The 17,004-nt window shown below is 39.6% G+C and overlaps 1 protein-coding gene across 1 annotated transcript in view; it reads left to right on the top strand.

Annotated features, from left to right (window-relative positions):
* The first annotated feature begins 12,265 nt into the window (after positions 1–12,265).
* LOC136879057 (hemolymph lipopolysaccharide-binding protein) overlaps positions 12,266–17,004 on the top strand; it is a 36,636-nt gene continuing 31,897 nt past the window's right edge. The window contains exons 1-2 of the mRNA XM_067152798.2: positions 12,266–12,274; positions 16,264–16,410. Of these exons, the coding sequence (XP_067008899.2) occupies positions 12,266–12,274; positions 16,264–16,410 (156 nt within the window). The remainder of the gene's footprint in view (positions 12,275–16,263; positions 16,411–17,004) is intronic.

The following is a 17,004-nucleotide window of genomic DNA, read 5'->3' as shown; positions in this document are numbered from 1 at the left end:
TATCTGCTTCATTCATTACATCCCTGACACGGTCAATGACTGGAAAACAGGTTGTAGGTTTTCATTTTTCATATTACCGTTATAGTACGCACACAATTGCAGCCACCACAATAATATCTGTTATCAGGCAGGATTAGTAATCTGAGGCTCCTTACTTAAAGCTGACGTTATATTCACCTAATTCTTCACCATCCTTGAATTTTCGCAATTACTCAGGACGTCTCAGGAATAAACTAAGTGTTGCGTCGGGATGGATGTCTTGACGTCAACCCTATGCACTGTTGCACATCCCTGTGGTGCTTTGTAGTGTAATGTGTTGTTTGCAGACGAAGTTGTGTGTTGAGACGAATGCAAACACCCAGCTCTCAAGCTATTACGAATTAACAAGACATGCTTAAAATCGTGCCCGGAATCGTCTGACCGGAGAAAAGTACGGTAAGGTGCCGGACGACGATTAGCCTTATATAAATACCTGTATCTACGACAGCAATTGTAAGTGAGAATAAAAGAAAAATGTAGCATTTCCCGGAATTGAGAGTGACAAGATGTAGGATTTGGATGAATATTTCACAGTTTGTGAATTTCACCAATGCGGCTGGGGACTGAATCCCACTCAACGGGTGTTGGATTTTAGAAATGAAACTTCATCAATCAATCAACCAATACTGATCTGCATTTAGGGCAGTTGCCCAGGTGGCAGATTCCCTATCCGTTGTTTTCCTAGCCTTTTCCTAAATGATTTCAAAGAAATTGGAAATGTATTAAATATCTCCCTTGGTAAGTTATTCCAGTCCCTAACTCCCCTTCCTATAAACGAATATTTGCGCCGATTTGTCCTCTTGAATTCCAACTTTATCTTCATATTGTGATCTTTCCTGCTTTTAAAGACGCCACTCAAACGTATTCGTCTACTAATACCATTCCCCGCCATCTCTCCGCTCACAGCCCGGAACATACCACTTAGTCGAGCAGCTCGTCTCGTTTCTCCCAAATCTTCCCAGCCCAAACTTTGCAACATTTATATAACGCTACTCTTTTGTCGGAAATCACCCAGAACAAATCGAGCTGCTTTCATTTTGATGTTTTTCAGTTCTTGAATCAAGTAATCCTTTTGAGGGTCACATTCACTGGAACCATATGCAGAGATATGTACCCTTTATTTACAATCCCATTATGAGATTTCCCCAATGAAGATCTTTCCTTACATTACCACGTAGACACTTACAATGATCCCCAAAATAAACTTTCAACCCATAAACGCAGTAATTACAACTGAGAAGACTTTTCCTATTTGAGAAACTCACAGCCCGTTTATCAACACACCATTGACTACTGTCCATCTCACAACATTATCGACGTCATTTTGCACTTGCTCACAATCTTGTAACTTATTTATTACTCTATGCAGAATAACATCATCCGCAAAAAGCCTTACCTTCGATTCCACTTCGTTACTCATATCATTTATATATACAGGGTGAAGCGTAATTCGCGCACTCGGGCGTCACAGCGCGACTCCTCACATGCCAGCAATAAAAAAATGTCTCTTACAAAATTCCATCTTGCGAGTATATCCGGCAGAAAAACGACGTTGAAGATTAGCAATCTGGCAACACTGCAACCACATGTAGGGTAACTACCTCTGTCAGCAGACATTGCGCGTATTGTACAGTTGGTGCAATGGATAGAGTTTTGGGTTGGCATGCAGGAGGTCGAGTGGTCGATCCTGGGTTCAGGTGTATGTTTTTTATTTCGTAAATGTAGTCCAGGTGGTATGGTATCTGGCATCTTAATCAACAACAGCGATTGCAGTGGGTCCTCTAGAAACCATTTGCACTTACATACTACGATCCTAGAAATGGACGAACAATCGTTTTCATTGTTCAGCTTTGAAAGGCGCCCTTTCCACGTCGTGGGCGTGAATTTATTCGCACCACTTCATCTACTAGATGTGAAACCTGCTTTCTTTGTACCCTCCTCCAATGGTCCCATAGATTAGTACCAACTATTACTCTTTGTACCCTCCTCCAATGGTCCCATAGATTAGTACCAACTATTATTCTTGCCTCGTTCAGGTCCATTACATTTCGTTAGGGCCTTACGTTACCAGTAGGCCTAGCAACGTGCTCTACGAATAATGTCCAAACTCGGTTACAATTTGTACGTGTTATCACCATGGTCCCAATAATCATGCCTTTCCACATTGCGTGTTGCGTCTGGTAACCGCATGCTGTTTAGTACGTATCTCAATGTATTATTATTATGTCCGACTCGTTGACTGAACGGCCAGCGTACTGGCCTTCGGTTCAGAGGGTCCCGGGTTCGATTCCCGGCTGGGTCGGGGATTTTAACCTTAATTGGTTAATTTCAATGGCACGGGGTCTGGGTGTATGTGTTGTCTTCATCATCATTTCATCCTCATCACGACGCGCAGGTCGCCTACGGGTGTCAAATAGAAAGACCTGCACCTGGCGAGTCGAACCCGTCCTGGGATATCCCGGCACTAAAAGCCATACGGCATTTCATTTTCATTATTATTATTATTATTATTATTATTATTATTATGTTGTAAATGTAGGATACATGTGACCTCAGAAACGGTGTCTTACTGTATCACAGTAGGTAATGTCAGATGGAAATTAACAAATAAAAAATGCGCCTCAACCCAGGATCGAACCATCGACCTCCTGCATGCCAACTAAAAACTTTACCCACTGCACCAACAGTACAACACGACGTAGACGTGCTGACAGCGATAGTTACCCTACATATGGTTACAGTGTTGCCAGATTGCTACTCATAACGTCCGTTTTCTACCGGATATACTCGCAAGACGAAATTTTGTAAGAGACATTTTTTTATTGCTGGCATGTGAGGAGTCGCGCTGCGACGCCCGAGTGCGCGAATTACGCTTCACCCTGTATATAAGAGAACATAAAGGTCCAATAGTACTACCTTCACCTACTCTAATCCTCTGAGATCGATTTTCTAGAAATATAACAAACCCATTCAGTCACTCTTTCGTCTAGTCCAATTCGTTATTCGAATTCAGTTCGATGATCACGATATAAAACAACAATTGCTCTTAACTCCACTCGTTTCATTTAACGTACACACACAACGGTACACGAAAATAAGTATGAAATAATAGTCACCCCACTACTGGTATACATTAATACCATCTATAACTACAGAAAATAGAAGCTCATGTACGGAAATGTAATACGGAAAATCACTAATGGTTCATAATCTCGAACAAGTGCAGCTATTGCTATGCTCAAAGATCGTGGGGAGAAAGTACCCAATGAGTTGGTTGCGGGGTTCATGTAGTTGTGAGCTTGCATTCAACGAAACAGTGGGTGTCACACCGACCATCGGAAAACCTGATGATGTTTTTCCAATTTTCACACCTAACAAATACTGGAAATTTGCTATAATTAAGGTTGAGACGGCTACGTTCCGAAACTTTGCTCTTTCCTACCCTAACGTCGCCCAAAACCTGTGCGTTCGTGCGACGCTAAAACACTACTAAAAAGAAGAAAGAGATATTGCATACCACAGCCCGGTATGTCATGTATTGTGAGAAAAAAGAAAACAAAGGGCCTAAAACTAATAAATTTAGTCTGGAAACCGTTAATGGTGTCCCCCATAGATGAGAAGAATTAAGGGGTACCCATGCGTATGAATGACTTTTGTTTATTATTATAACTGCATTCTTTATTACTTAGGCGTCATAGTTTATAGGTATGTTGAACATGTATAATTTGAGTGTGTCGATAAAAACACACTGAATGATAAGAAAACATTCTCCTTCACGTAACCAGACTTAGAACTAACATTAACATCCACAAGATATGTTTACGTTAGTAATATGGTTAAAATCATGGGCGCCCGCAAGGGGGGCAAGGGGGGCAGTTGCCCCACCCCTGGAATTCCACAAATGTTGATGTTCAATTGTTTAATATCATACCAGATTAATTCATAAACTGAACTTACTAACAGTCATCTAGCATCTGTTATAACTGGAAATTTCTGTAAACAACTTAATGTTGCTGACGTTATATTGGTTTTATATTCAAGAAAATTGTTAACGTGCCCCCCTCCCCCGGAAAAGATCCTGCGGGCGCCCATGGTTAAAATGTTTGTTTAGTTCAATACTGTGTTAAAATATATGTGAAAACTATTTGCGTTATCTTTGAAAAATTGTTAGATTACATTTGACTTCTGTAGTAAGGTATTCAAAGGCAACAGTCCTTACAAATCTGAATCTCGAAATATTGTGTTGTTGGAAACGAGGCATTATTTGTAATATCTGAAGTCATCTCTTTTCGGTTTCTACTGAGTTAATTGATGCTAGAGTGGAGTGAAGTGAAGACTTCATTGGGGTAACTTCCAAATTTCAAATTTTCAAGGAATTAATCATAAATTAAACATAAATATTATTTAATGTAGTTTCATAAATTCTCATAATGTTCTTTCAAGAACGAAGCATATCATACTTTTTGAATTAAGTTGTTTCATTCTTTGGCACAATTATGTCACAACGTGTTATCTTTATCAGGTAGTTTATAAATTTATTCAAAATTAGTTTCGGCAAACTGAAGAACCTAACAGTTTAAAAATCCTAGGCATTCACTCCTACACTACTACTATTATTATTACTAGCTGCAGTACCCGTCGTTGCCTGTGCAAAGTTATCTAATTCCCCAGCTACTTTCCGCCAATATTCAGACAGGCTGTTTTACTCGGGACGCAGCAGTAATCCCATCTATCCGGGATGAGTAGCAGGAGAAGATGTAAAACACGTTACAATAATGATCAATGTCATGTTATTGTTGATCAGTTTTATGAGCTTCCGATATTGTAGGCCTTCACTCAATATATTGTACCCTGATGAGATAGGCCCTAGTTTCATGATTTGATTTTGATATGAGAAATACAGATATATAGGAATATTAAATGAATACAGTGGCAGTTTTGTGTGGACGGGAAAAATTTCGACATAAGCCAGCCGTGATCGCGACTGTCCGGCGCCACAATAAGCTTGTCATTAGGGGGAAAAGGTTTCCTGGTCAGAAGATAAGAGGATTAAATCTAGAGCTCACAAGAACAGAATAATGACTTCGAGGAAGTGAAAGAGTATATATTTCGGACCAAGGGCGAGTAGATGCATCACCAATACCGAGAATGTGACGTGGCAGTTTTTCCACGCCCGAGGCGTTTGGTGTGGTTACGTTTCAAGGGAGAGATTTCAAACTAACCGAAACGGTGTTGACCAATGAGAAAATATATCACAGGCCCGCAGATAAACCAACATAAGAAAAACTCAGAGTGAACTCCAGTTAGCTTCTCCGATAACAATAATTAAATTATTCCAACCACACAATTGAATAGAGGGGATTTTTGTGATATCGTTCCCATGTTGAATAATGGTAATCATAATAAATTAAAGTAATGAATTCGTGGAAATGACCCACGCTATCTCGCCATTGGTCGAGATGAGCACGCCATCAGGGACGCCGAGTTAGCGCGCGAAAGGTGGAGGACAGAAATTAAGTGATATTTCCATGATCACCGAACGATAGGAGTTCAGAATAAGACACATGAATGTGTATCGCCAGTGTATTAAGTGGGATAAAGCAGGAGATCCAAATCCACCTGCATATGCCGATTTAGGAAACCAACCCCCCCTCTCCAGGAAATGACCGCGGATGACCCTGGCGGGAAACCGTATCGTCCATAAAAGTCCAGAAGCGGACCTCACATCACTCAGTTCTTACCAGCACTCAGTTCTTACCAGCACCCAGTCGTTGGAAGTCACCAGTTGTGACCGTCGTAATGGAGTAGTTGAGACTCTGACACGTTGACTCTGTAAGTCAGTACCTCGGGACGTATTCGAAGTCAGTTAGAGCTGAAAGTACGTGAATTATTAGGAGAATGAATACGAACAGTGAAATTATCCATAGTACCGAGTGTGTATAATCAGTACAATTGTATGTTGAATTTAATGAATGTCATGTGTTTAAATAATAAATAACTAACGGAACGCCGATAGTACCTTTGGAAGGCAGTGTGCGGAGCCTGAAGTAAACACCTCAAGATAGACGGTGAATAACTATCCGAGCAGGGAATTATAGGAGCTAGGCGATGATCAAGACGGCTTGAAAATAAACCAGGAAGTGCCGGTTGAAGACGCGATACGCGCCGGTTCAAATGAACGACATTTCGTCGTAATGTGCCACGACGTGTGTTTCGGGCGTATATGAAGATTATATTGTGCGAGTGTCAGGGGTCTAGGAGCACCTATAAGTGTTTTTTTTTGTTATTAATATTTTTGTGTAAAATAGTGTAATAAGGTATTAATCATGGGTAGTCACCCAGAAGTGTTTTATTGCGTAAAATTTGTATTGTGCGACATGATGAAGGAGTAAATCACCATGGGGCCGTAAGGCCTATATCTCCTCCGCTACGAGACAATGGAATTCTACACAGGAATGAGTACACAATTTTGATATTTAGGGGATGTTATCGCGACTAAACGGGGTTCAGTGTAAATTAATTATGGTTACTTAACATGGTCCGCTTCCCGAGTCCATGATTTTATTTTTTTGTTAGACGGACGAACTAAGTTATATTAACGTAATAATGGGTTAGATTAATTAATTTGAGTATTTGTTTGTTGTATATAATGTAAATATGGGATATATTTCTTTCAATTAATGCATGCTGTTTGTAATACTTTGAATTAAGTTCATTTCAAGTGTTAAAATCTTTTTTTGTGCTGACCCATTTATTTGAATTTCATTCACTGCGGTGATCATTTGTATTTTAATTAGGAATAATTTCTGTTAGACAGCCAGATTATGAAAGAGCCAGAGTATGGAAGATTTGTGTTGCGTACGGAAAGTCATTAAAATACTAATAATAATCATGTTTGTGAGTCGACAAAGGAAAGTAAAATAATAAATATAATAATATTTGGGCGTGTGCAAGTTAAAGTACAATAATAATAATGACGGTGCTTCGCGAGTTAGCCAGTGCAAATATAATGATCAAAGTGGAGATGACATGTAGCGTTAAAGACTTTCATTCGCGTAGTCAGTTTGATTTTACGTAAATTTTTGATTTTACGTTTTTGGACTTTAATTTAACCATTAAAATTTTGTTTAAAAGCAATAAAGGCACGTGAATTAGAATGGTCACGATATGTTAAAAGCCCAGAATGATTTGAGCCCATATTTAGAGTTGGAAGTCATGAGGGACGAATATCCGGCGTGAAATAAATTGAGCCGTATTGTTTGTAATGATGAAATAGATGAATCTCAAGTCCTAAGATGATATAAATGCATATGCCGGTGTTATTAGTGGTAGAATCCACGCACCGAGGATTATTTTATGAATTAAATGTTTGAAGAGTTCCGATGAAAGGAAATGGACTTCAAATTTGAAGGAATAGTTTAGCAATCGCCGGCATTGGAGGTATTTGCCCAGCCGCGATGTGCCATAGGTTGTGAGATGTGTCTTGGGAGGACAGGTGTCCCCATATAAAATTAACGGCAGTACGAAGTTGAAGGTACGGTCCCGAATACCGTGTTGTCCCGACCGATATAAAGCAGATCTTAGTGGTTCATAACGGGATTTAACATATGTGACTAAATTCTAAAGAGTGGATATTAAAATATCATCTTTCCATTTTTAATAATAATAATAACAATAATCATACTCCAAGTGAATCTTGTCTTAAATCGAGTGCTTAGTGCCAAGATAAATCGAAATTGTAAAAAGGGGTTATGCGTTAAACATATTAAGAGTGAACTACCGTGTAACAGGCGAATTTAAGTTTTTTTAAAAATAATAATAATAATAATAATAAAAACTAAGCTACTTTTTTTTTAAGAATAAATTTTTTTTATATTTTTTGGACATAATAATGATGTTGGGAGATGAAATGAAAGATTTGAGATTTTTAACTAATAATAATAATAAATAAAATATTTGAAGAAGGAGAAGAAGAATAACCAATGAAGGTACTTTTTTTTTATTTTATTTTTTTGATGAAAATAATAAGAGCGAGAAGTTGAAGTATTATAGAAAGGATGATTACGGGTTACGATAATCACGATTTCCACTATTAATAATAATAATAATAATAATAATAATAATAATAATAATAATAATAATAATATTTATGAGGAAGCTGATCATTATATTGTGCGGATAATTTAGGAGGAAGAACTAACCTTCGTTTGAAACGCCGGCAAGGGTTGGCATATAATCATCCCGGATGACAAATGATAATAATCAAATACCGGATTATAATTGAAATTAATGATAATGATAAAATTAATTGATGGTAGTCAAAGTATATGCTAATGATCAGATAAAGAATGGTAATGATATTATCTAATAAGAATAGGAGGATATGCTAGGGACAGTCATCCTGTGTCGAACTGCTTTGAACCACATGTTGGGTTTTCACGGGGAGATAGCGGTAGATACGTAAATAACCCACGGACGGCACATGTTTGCAGGGTCAGAGCATAGTAATGAACCTTTCCGTACGTTTTGTCGTATTGACAAGTGTAAATATTAAAGTAGCTTTTGAGTAAATGAACTCTACCTGGTGTGTTTGTGAATCTGGAAATAACAGGCTAGAGTTTGTCCGTATTATAAATTCCCGTTTTTTCGAGGCGATAACATTTTCTACGGTGGGTGTCCGGCTCACCAGAATGTACATACCGGAAGTGTCTCGTGTCCAAACGGAACGAGGAGACGACAGTAAAAAGTTACTGTCGTGCCTTCGTCGCCGAAAGAAGATCTCCAGCGGTGAAACGTCCAATCATACGGATGTGAATTCGATCCCCAGTAACCAATTGGGACGAATTCACCAGATGTTTTACACTACCAGAGTAGTGAGGTAAAATCCAAGTATTATGTCATTTATTTTTCAGGATTAAAGTGTCCCAATGTAAATTTGTCATCATGTGTAGTATGCAAAATAAGTGAATAAATTGCTCCTCATTGCAATTTCAATAGGAAACAGCTTCCATATCTTTTCATTGTAGTTAGTCCAGTATGCCCATGGAATTTAAGTTGTCACTTCCCAGTCCTATTGTGGAGTCAGAAATTTGTATCCATGAATGAGTCGTTCCCCGTAACCTTAAATTTTCATGCCCCGTTCATCCCTGTGTTCATTTGATGCGCCGATATATTTTTTTTTTTGATTTTCTTTATATAAATTTTTTTATCGTTTTCGAACTGATCACCCCTGAGATAAATGCTAGTCTGGGACTCAGGAGGTGGGCGGGTGCAATATATATATATATATATATATATATACAGTAGAATTCCATTAGTCCGTAATCCAGCAGTCCCGAATGCCCGATGGTCCGGCACCATTCTGGGATTTTTTATGTTAATTTGTTTACGTTTGTGACAGTTACAGCGCACGGCGCGGTTCGAAACCACCCGGAAGTGCACACTACATGTCTGCTTTTGTTAGACGCAATCTGCATTGTTCGCTGTCACCACACACAGCTTCAGTACATTGTTTTGATTGCGAGCACTTTTAGCTGCAGTATTTTTTCTTGCAATCTAGGATCCGTATTACAGTAGTGCCGTAGTGTAGTGAACATAGGCCTACATATCATAGTGCCCTGTGGACGTTTTCTTGGTATTTAAGCAGTGACAATGTTCTCGAAACCGAAACCTTCTTCAAGTTACAAATCAGGAGAGAAACGTAAACACGTAACTCTGACCATCAACCAGAAACTGGAAATCATCAAACGCCTGGAGGAAGGTGAGAATAGAGATATTTTGTTGAATGAATTTAAAATTGGCTCGTCGACCATTTACGACATAAAAAAATAAAAAATAAATGTTGCTGCAAAACGCCGTGTTACAGCTGTTTTCGCTGTACGCCTTAACCTATATCCTAGTAAGAGGTACGCCCGATATTCCGGCATTTTCGGTAATCCGCTGCCGGGCCGGTCCCGAACGTGCCGGACTATCGGACTTCTGCTGTATATATATGCAAGTTGCTTTACGTCGCACCGACACAGACAGGTCTTATGGCGACGATGAGACAGGAAGGAGCTAGGAGTGGGAACGAAGCGGCCTTGGCCTTAATTAGGTACAGCCCCAGCATTTGCCTGGTGTGAAAATGTGAAACCACGGCCTGCCGACAGTGGGGCTCGAACCCACTGTCTCCCGAATACTGGATACTGGCCCCAATAGCGACTGCAGCTCTTAGTTTTCTTCCAACTCTGTGGTATTAAGACATCTAATATAAAGGGAGTCCTTCTTTCAGTAATCCATCGTGTCTTATATTTCAATCGATTATTCCTTTACTTTTTTTTTTTTTTGCATTTTTTAATATCTTCACAATGTTCCTTGTTGATATGGACCGATGACCACGGAGTTTTACTCCTTAAGATAACAGTGGCGTATGCTGCGATCAAGGGTTGGGATACCACTAGACTTAGGTTACCACTTTTCGATAGTTGGTTTAGGGAACGCCACGCCTTCAGCATTTTGAGCTGCAGCCAATATCCAAGGGAGAAGCCTGCTGTGTTGTCAAGGCTGCTTCACAAACTACTGCCAATACTCAACACCTGATCAGTCGAGATGGCAGCCTAAGGTTTAGCAAATCGAAGTCCGGCTTTGTGGCTAAATGGATATAATGGTAGCCTTTGGTCCGATGGCCCCGGTTAAATTTTCTGAATTGGCTGCAGCTCGAAACGCTGAAGGCTTGGCGTTCACTAAACCAACTATCGAAAAGGGGTAACCTAAGTCTAGTGGTAGCCCAACCCATGATCCCAGCATAGGTCACTGCTTCGTACGTACATACATACATATGTACAGACAGACAGACAGACAGACAGACAGACAGACAGACAGACAGACAGACAGACAGACAGACAGACAGACAGACAGACAGACAGACAGACAGACAGACAGACAGACAGACAGACAGACAGACAGACATAACGGAAAATTGAAAAGTGGACTCGACCGATGCAGAAATAACATTCTTTTTAAAATCTGAATAATGTACAAGCAAAACTCTTATTAGATATATTATATTACTACTAATAGGTCATCAGCTCAGAGGCTGGTTGGATCTTCACATAGCACCACCAAAGGCGATGCAGTTATAGGAAAACCACAAAAAGCAATGGCAGTACCAAAATGAGGCGTACTAAGGCAAGACGAGGAGTGAGGTAGTTTGCCATTGCTTTCCTCACTGGGCGAGACAGTGCTATTGTAGCACAACTAACCCTATGAGCAACAGATTTCATAACACTCAGACGCACTGATTGTGCTCAGAATGCCATTACTCAGCACCACCCATACCCCAGCAAGTTCCATGTTGTCACAGCCATGAATAAGACTGAGACTTCAGTGGAAGCTACACATTGCTCTGGTTGTGCCAAGAGGTGGATGCATAAGTACTGTATGTATCAATAAATGACAGCAGACGTAGTTTACCATCACAAAAGTGTTTTCAATCCGTTTCCTAAGGGAGTATGGCGGGCTCTCTAGAGGGAGCAGCCCTCTTTGAGACCAGACAGGCGCTGCAGTGATTTTAGGTTCGGTAAATGGGAAAGGGGAGCGGGCGTGCCCTATAAACGAAACTGTCTGGCATTCGCCTCAGAGAGGAGAATGGAAAACCACGGAAAGTTTCTCAGGACAGCCTACCTCCTCCCGAATGTAGAGCTGTAAGACCACGGTTGTAATATCTGGCTATTGTTGTCTGAAGCTACTCTGTTCGGTGTACATTACTTCCAAAGGAACATTACCTTATTCGTGGTATGTCTTCTTCATTTTCTTAAAGGGTGAATTCAGAATAGTTGTCATTTAGTTAAATTGTTAAAAGAATGGCACATCTCTTGTGGGACGCTGCTTGCTTTCCTCCAAATCGCAAAACAACCGAGCAGGACCCAATATGAGCTGCAAATTACCAGCTCCCATTTTACCCACCTGGGTCAAGAATCAACTAAATTCCTGGCTCTTCTTCAGCGACGAGTGAGTGTGAAATTCTTGTTCAGAGTACTGAACGGCGGATCAGTGAACTGTGTATGCGACTGAATGTTTATAGTTCCTCAAGCTTACTATCTAAGTTTATCTGTAACAAGGCCATGTCGGGTCACATCACATTTAAAGCCAGTGTAAATGCTGAATATGGGATTCGGGGTTTTCATAAGCAAGATAAGACGTTTATATAAAACGACAACTAAGTAAATGAGTCAGAGAGAAGATAAAAATGGAAGTGGTAAGTACCAGTAAATCTTGTAAATGAATGGAATAAACTAGCAAGAGGAAATCGTTGAATTAAATTAATAATTGAATTTCTTCTGAATATGAAGCTATCCACTTTTTCTAATGACTTTTATATGGAGTGTAGGCACTTCAAGATTTATCACAGGCATACATTTCACTTCAGGTCAATGACTGTAAAAACCCTTATTGCTCGTAAATTCTTCAATACTAGAATGGCAGGTAAGAACGACCACTCCTGGATGCCTATAGGGAGCCATTTTGACTCCAGAAGTTTCACTGTATAAAATATGGAATATTTTTTGACTTTTAATGTTAATTTGATTAATTTGGTACATAAATATCCATAATATTCGCATTTAGTATAACTATGAAGAAAAGTTTTGCAATGTATCATAATTTTGCCGTGCGTTTCTTAGTAGGAACTTCTTGGAATATTCAGTAACTGAATATCTTTTTCAGTATTTAAAATATCCCAATGCTACGTTATTTTCTTATTGTATGTGCAGTTACGGTAAAACGCCGTACGATGAAATTTTCCAGTACCCCTTAAAGTATTTCTGGGGCTTTTAAATTATTTAGTGTCCTCGACAAAGACCGGACATACAAGATAATTGCATGTACTGCCTTTCTTTAAACACAGGCTTCAGTAGTTCTAAAGTACACATTTATGCTTACTTCAAGAATACTTCTGTTTGATTGTTACTTTTACACCTTATCAAAGCCGCATTTATTGTATTTTAGTTTCACTTTAGCCACACACGAACCACATGATGAAATTTTACAAGTAATGCAATTTCCATTTTACCCACCCTTTCTTGCATTACACCTATCTTAGGCAGTACATTGTGGAATGTGTACGTAACAGACGAGCCTTTTCATCGGTTGCTGGAGTTATTTCACGTTCCCATCTGGAACTACTGTGATATAAGGGTCAACGAACTCTTTAGATAACTTATTTAGCTAAGGCTATTTTTTCTTTTTCTGAACGGAAATAGAAAAGCATGTAAGAGTGAATGTACTGAAATGACGTTCGTCAGACATGGTTGCCTGAATAATTGTATAGCACGATCCATTCCTGGACTACAAGGATAGGTGAACTGTTACTTCCGTCTGGAAGCGAAAGACAATGAAGCTGGAAAATTATTAATTGGCAGATAAAAGAAAATCTTGATACTGGTACAATTCTTTGCCGTATTTTAATACTTAGAGAATTAAATTTTTTACCTCAATAAAATTTTGGTAGTGTTTTAATTTCCCAGAAACGCTGACAGTTCTCTTGGCGTAAAGTTATGTGATGCACGCTTGTGAAGGTAAGCGTACAAGCTCGAAATTTGAGCAAGTGGAAAAACGTGGAATATCACCTTCAGGACACCCGACGCTGTGATTTGAACCCCTCATCCTCCGATTCACGGTTACTGGTACATGCTTCGTACAAATTAATCTCTTCAATTTGTTTCTGAATTTGATTTGAACGAATATTCTTAATTGTACTTGGGATCGCATACCTGGAACATAATGAACCACCACTGTCGTCCAGCCAACAGTTAGAAGTCCTATTGTTAGCAGGAATTGAGATATCCGTGTACACATGTACCAGTAATTGAGGGTGAAAGGGCTTATCATTATCTCCATTCCGGACTTTATTATGATTATTATTATTATTAACATTATGTCCGGCTCCAAGGCTAAATGGTTAGCTTGCTGGCCTTTCGTCACAGGGGTCCCGGGTTCGATTCCCGGCAGCGTCGGGAATGTTAACCATAATTGGTTGATTCCGCTGGCACGAGGCTGGGTGTATGTGCCGTCTTCATCATCATTTTATCCTCATCACGACGCGCAGGTCACCTACGAACGTCAAATCAAGAGGTCTGCACCTAGCCTTTCTGGGGGCGACACGCCTTTATTATCGGCAGCCCTGAAAATGGTTTTCCGTGTTTTCCCATTTTCACACCAGGCAAATGCTGGGGCTGTCCCTTAATTAAGGCCACGGCCGCTTCCTTCCAACTCCTAGGCCTTTCCTATCCCATCGTCGCCATAAGACCTATCTGTGTCGGTGCGACGTAAAGCCCCTAGCAAAAAATTATTATTATTATTATTATTATTATTATTATTATTATTATTAATGCACAAATACAACAAGTAATTCATGCTGACATAAATTAATTCTAACGGCAAAATATTACATTGCAAAACCAATAAAACAAACAAATATTTTTACAAAAATCAAAGCTCCAAGTGTGGTAAGCCTATGTCACTGTAAGTTGAAATGTTCAGGTTGAAGTGTTCTGTATCTTTAATGTCGAATGTCGCTGCGAATGTAGTCAATATGAAGGATGATGGAAAACTTACTTTTCAAAATTGATGCAAATTTAAGTCAATGTGGGTTATTTCATTCTCTTTTCTAAAGGATTATGTAATATCACTTATAGGATGGTTCCTTAGTTGTACTTCCTCATAATCACCACCACCACCCACCAGCACCACCACCTGTAATATGTTTCTAATAATAATAATAATAATAATATTTGCTTTACGTCCCACTAACTACTTTTAAGGTCTTCGGAGACGCCGGGGTGCCAAAATTTAGTCGCGCAGGTATTCTTTTACGTGCCAGTAAATCTACCGACACGAGGCTGTCGTATTTGAGTACCTTCAAATACCACCGGACTGAGCCAGGACCGATCCTGCCAAGTTGGGTTTAGAAGGCCAGCGTCTTAACCGTCTGAGCCACTCAGCCCGGCTAATCTGTTTCTAATCTTCATGCAAACTTCCATTTGTGCGAGTGTTGTATAAGTTGTACAAGTGTTAATCACATCTGTACTCATTTTAAGAGTTCATTCGAATTTGATTTATGTAATTAGCATTGGTAGTGACGATTTCTGCTGTCTTTGTACTAGGAAGCTGTGAACACTAACAAAAACAAAATGAGCACGTCTGAATTTCTACCGTCCATCCCCTCTCAGAAGTAACGTGTGACCAGCACCTGTCCTCTTCCACCACGATTGCACTGCGGTGCTTGGTTTTCAGAAGACGTAAACGTACTTTGCAGTGCATGGACATCTTGCTTTACAGAGTTCATTTCGCATTCTGCCACAACTCTTCTCTTTCAATATCCTATTAACTAGTTCGTATTGGCAGTATATGTTTTATAAAAGCACGCAATAAATAGAATATGTGTCGAATGTCTCTTTTATCTTGGCGTGGAGAGAGGATATAGCACTTTTTCCTTTGCAAGTCAGTCTAATTTTACGAAGCTGGCAGTGTGGTAGCAAGCAAAGGAATATCGAACTATCAGTGTTAGACGGGCTGTGTGTCTTCACGAATTATAAGAGGATGGAGGACCACCTGCTATAATTCTGGACTGATGATGAGGTTACGTATAGCTGAACCGTAATTTTTTTGGAATAATTGTAGTGTGTTTTAACTTACAACTTCAACATTTTACACGTACTGCAAGCATACATACATTTTCTGACGGATCTGTAACTAAAAAAAGATACCATTTGTTAGTGTGATTAGGTGACATCCCCGGAAGCCCGAGATTGATTCCCGGCTCTACCAATACATTTGAAAATAGGTACGAGGACTTGAAGACTCGAACGGGGTCCACTTAGCCTTCGGAGTTCAACTGGATAGAGGTGGCTAAATTCCCACTTCAGCCACACTCGAAGTGGTTTCCCAATTCTTATCCAGGTAAATACCGGAATAACACCTAATTTAAGGCATGGCTACTTCCTTCCCTCTTCTTTGCCTGTCCCTTCCAATCCTCTGGTCCCCCACAAGGTCCCTGTTCAGCACTGCAGTTGAGGCGCCTGGGCGAGGTATTTGTCCTTCTCCATAGTTGTATCCGCAACCAAATGCCCTGGGATCCCTCGCTGTGTTCGACATAAATATAAATAAATAATTAAAGCTACCGTACTAAGTTTTATCTAAATATTAGAATGAGAGTTTACCTTATGTTTATTTTGATTCCTGATTCAGAGGCCTGTTACGACATTGTTCACGATATTGTGCTTAGCACTGAGGGTGGAGTTCTTCGCAGCTCAAGCCTGTCCTGGACGTGGAAGACACAATATGGAGATTTGTGTAACCGGTCAACGTAACGCGTCTGGTCACTGGACTTTCGGAGTAAGTCACTTGAATACCTCTTTGTATTGTATTTTTAACTGTTATTAATGACGACTATTAACATGCTGGATAATATATTTTGTTTTCCATTTCGACGAAAGTACGGATGAGGATTTATGTTAAGCATGTACATGAGTGAATGACGCGGATAGATTTAGCAATTATAGGAATTGACAAGAGAAGTATGTCAGTGTATTCATCCCTTAATACAGCAGATGAAGCTGAAGAAGGCAAGTTGTATGCATCACTGAGGGACATCGTAGTCAGGCTCAACAGCAAGGATGATTTTAATGGGTGATTTCAATGAGAGAATTTGAAATAGAACTGAAAGATATGAGAAGGTGAGGAGTAAATGCGGGGAAAGTATGGAAGGGAACAGAAATAGGAGGTGATTACTCCACTTCTATGCTCGTTTGAGATTAGCAGTTGCGAATTAATTCTACAAGCATGATTCTATACACCTTTACGCAGGGAAAGGTTACATAATTGACTATATCTCAACTGATTTCGATTGAGGAACATTTTAATTAGGAATATGCGGACGTTTAGAGAATTCTTCGATGTTAAAGGCCACTATCTGATCTGCAGTAAATT

This window comes from Anabrus simplex, chromosome 1 (genome assembly GCF_040414725.1).
Source record: "Anabrus simplex isolate iqAnaSimp1 chromosome 1, ASM4041472v1, whole genome shotgun sequence".
In the NCBI taxonomy this organism is placed as follows: Eukaryota; Metazoa; Arthropoda; class Insecta; order Orthoptera; family Tettigoniidae; genus Anabrus; species Anabrus simplex.
The sequence above is the reverse complement of the archived record's forward strand: the minus strand, read 5'-3'. Positions and strand labels throughout refer to the sequence as shown.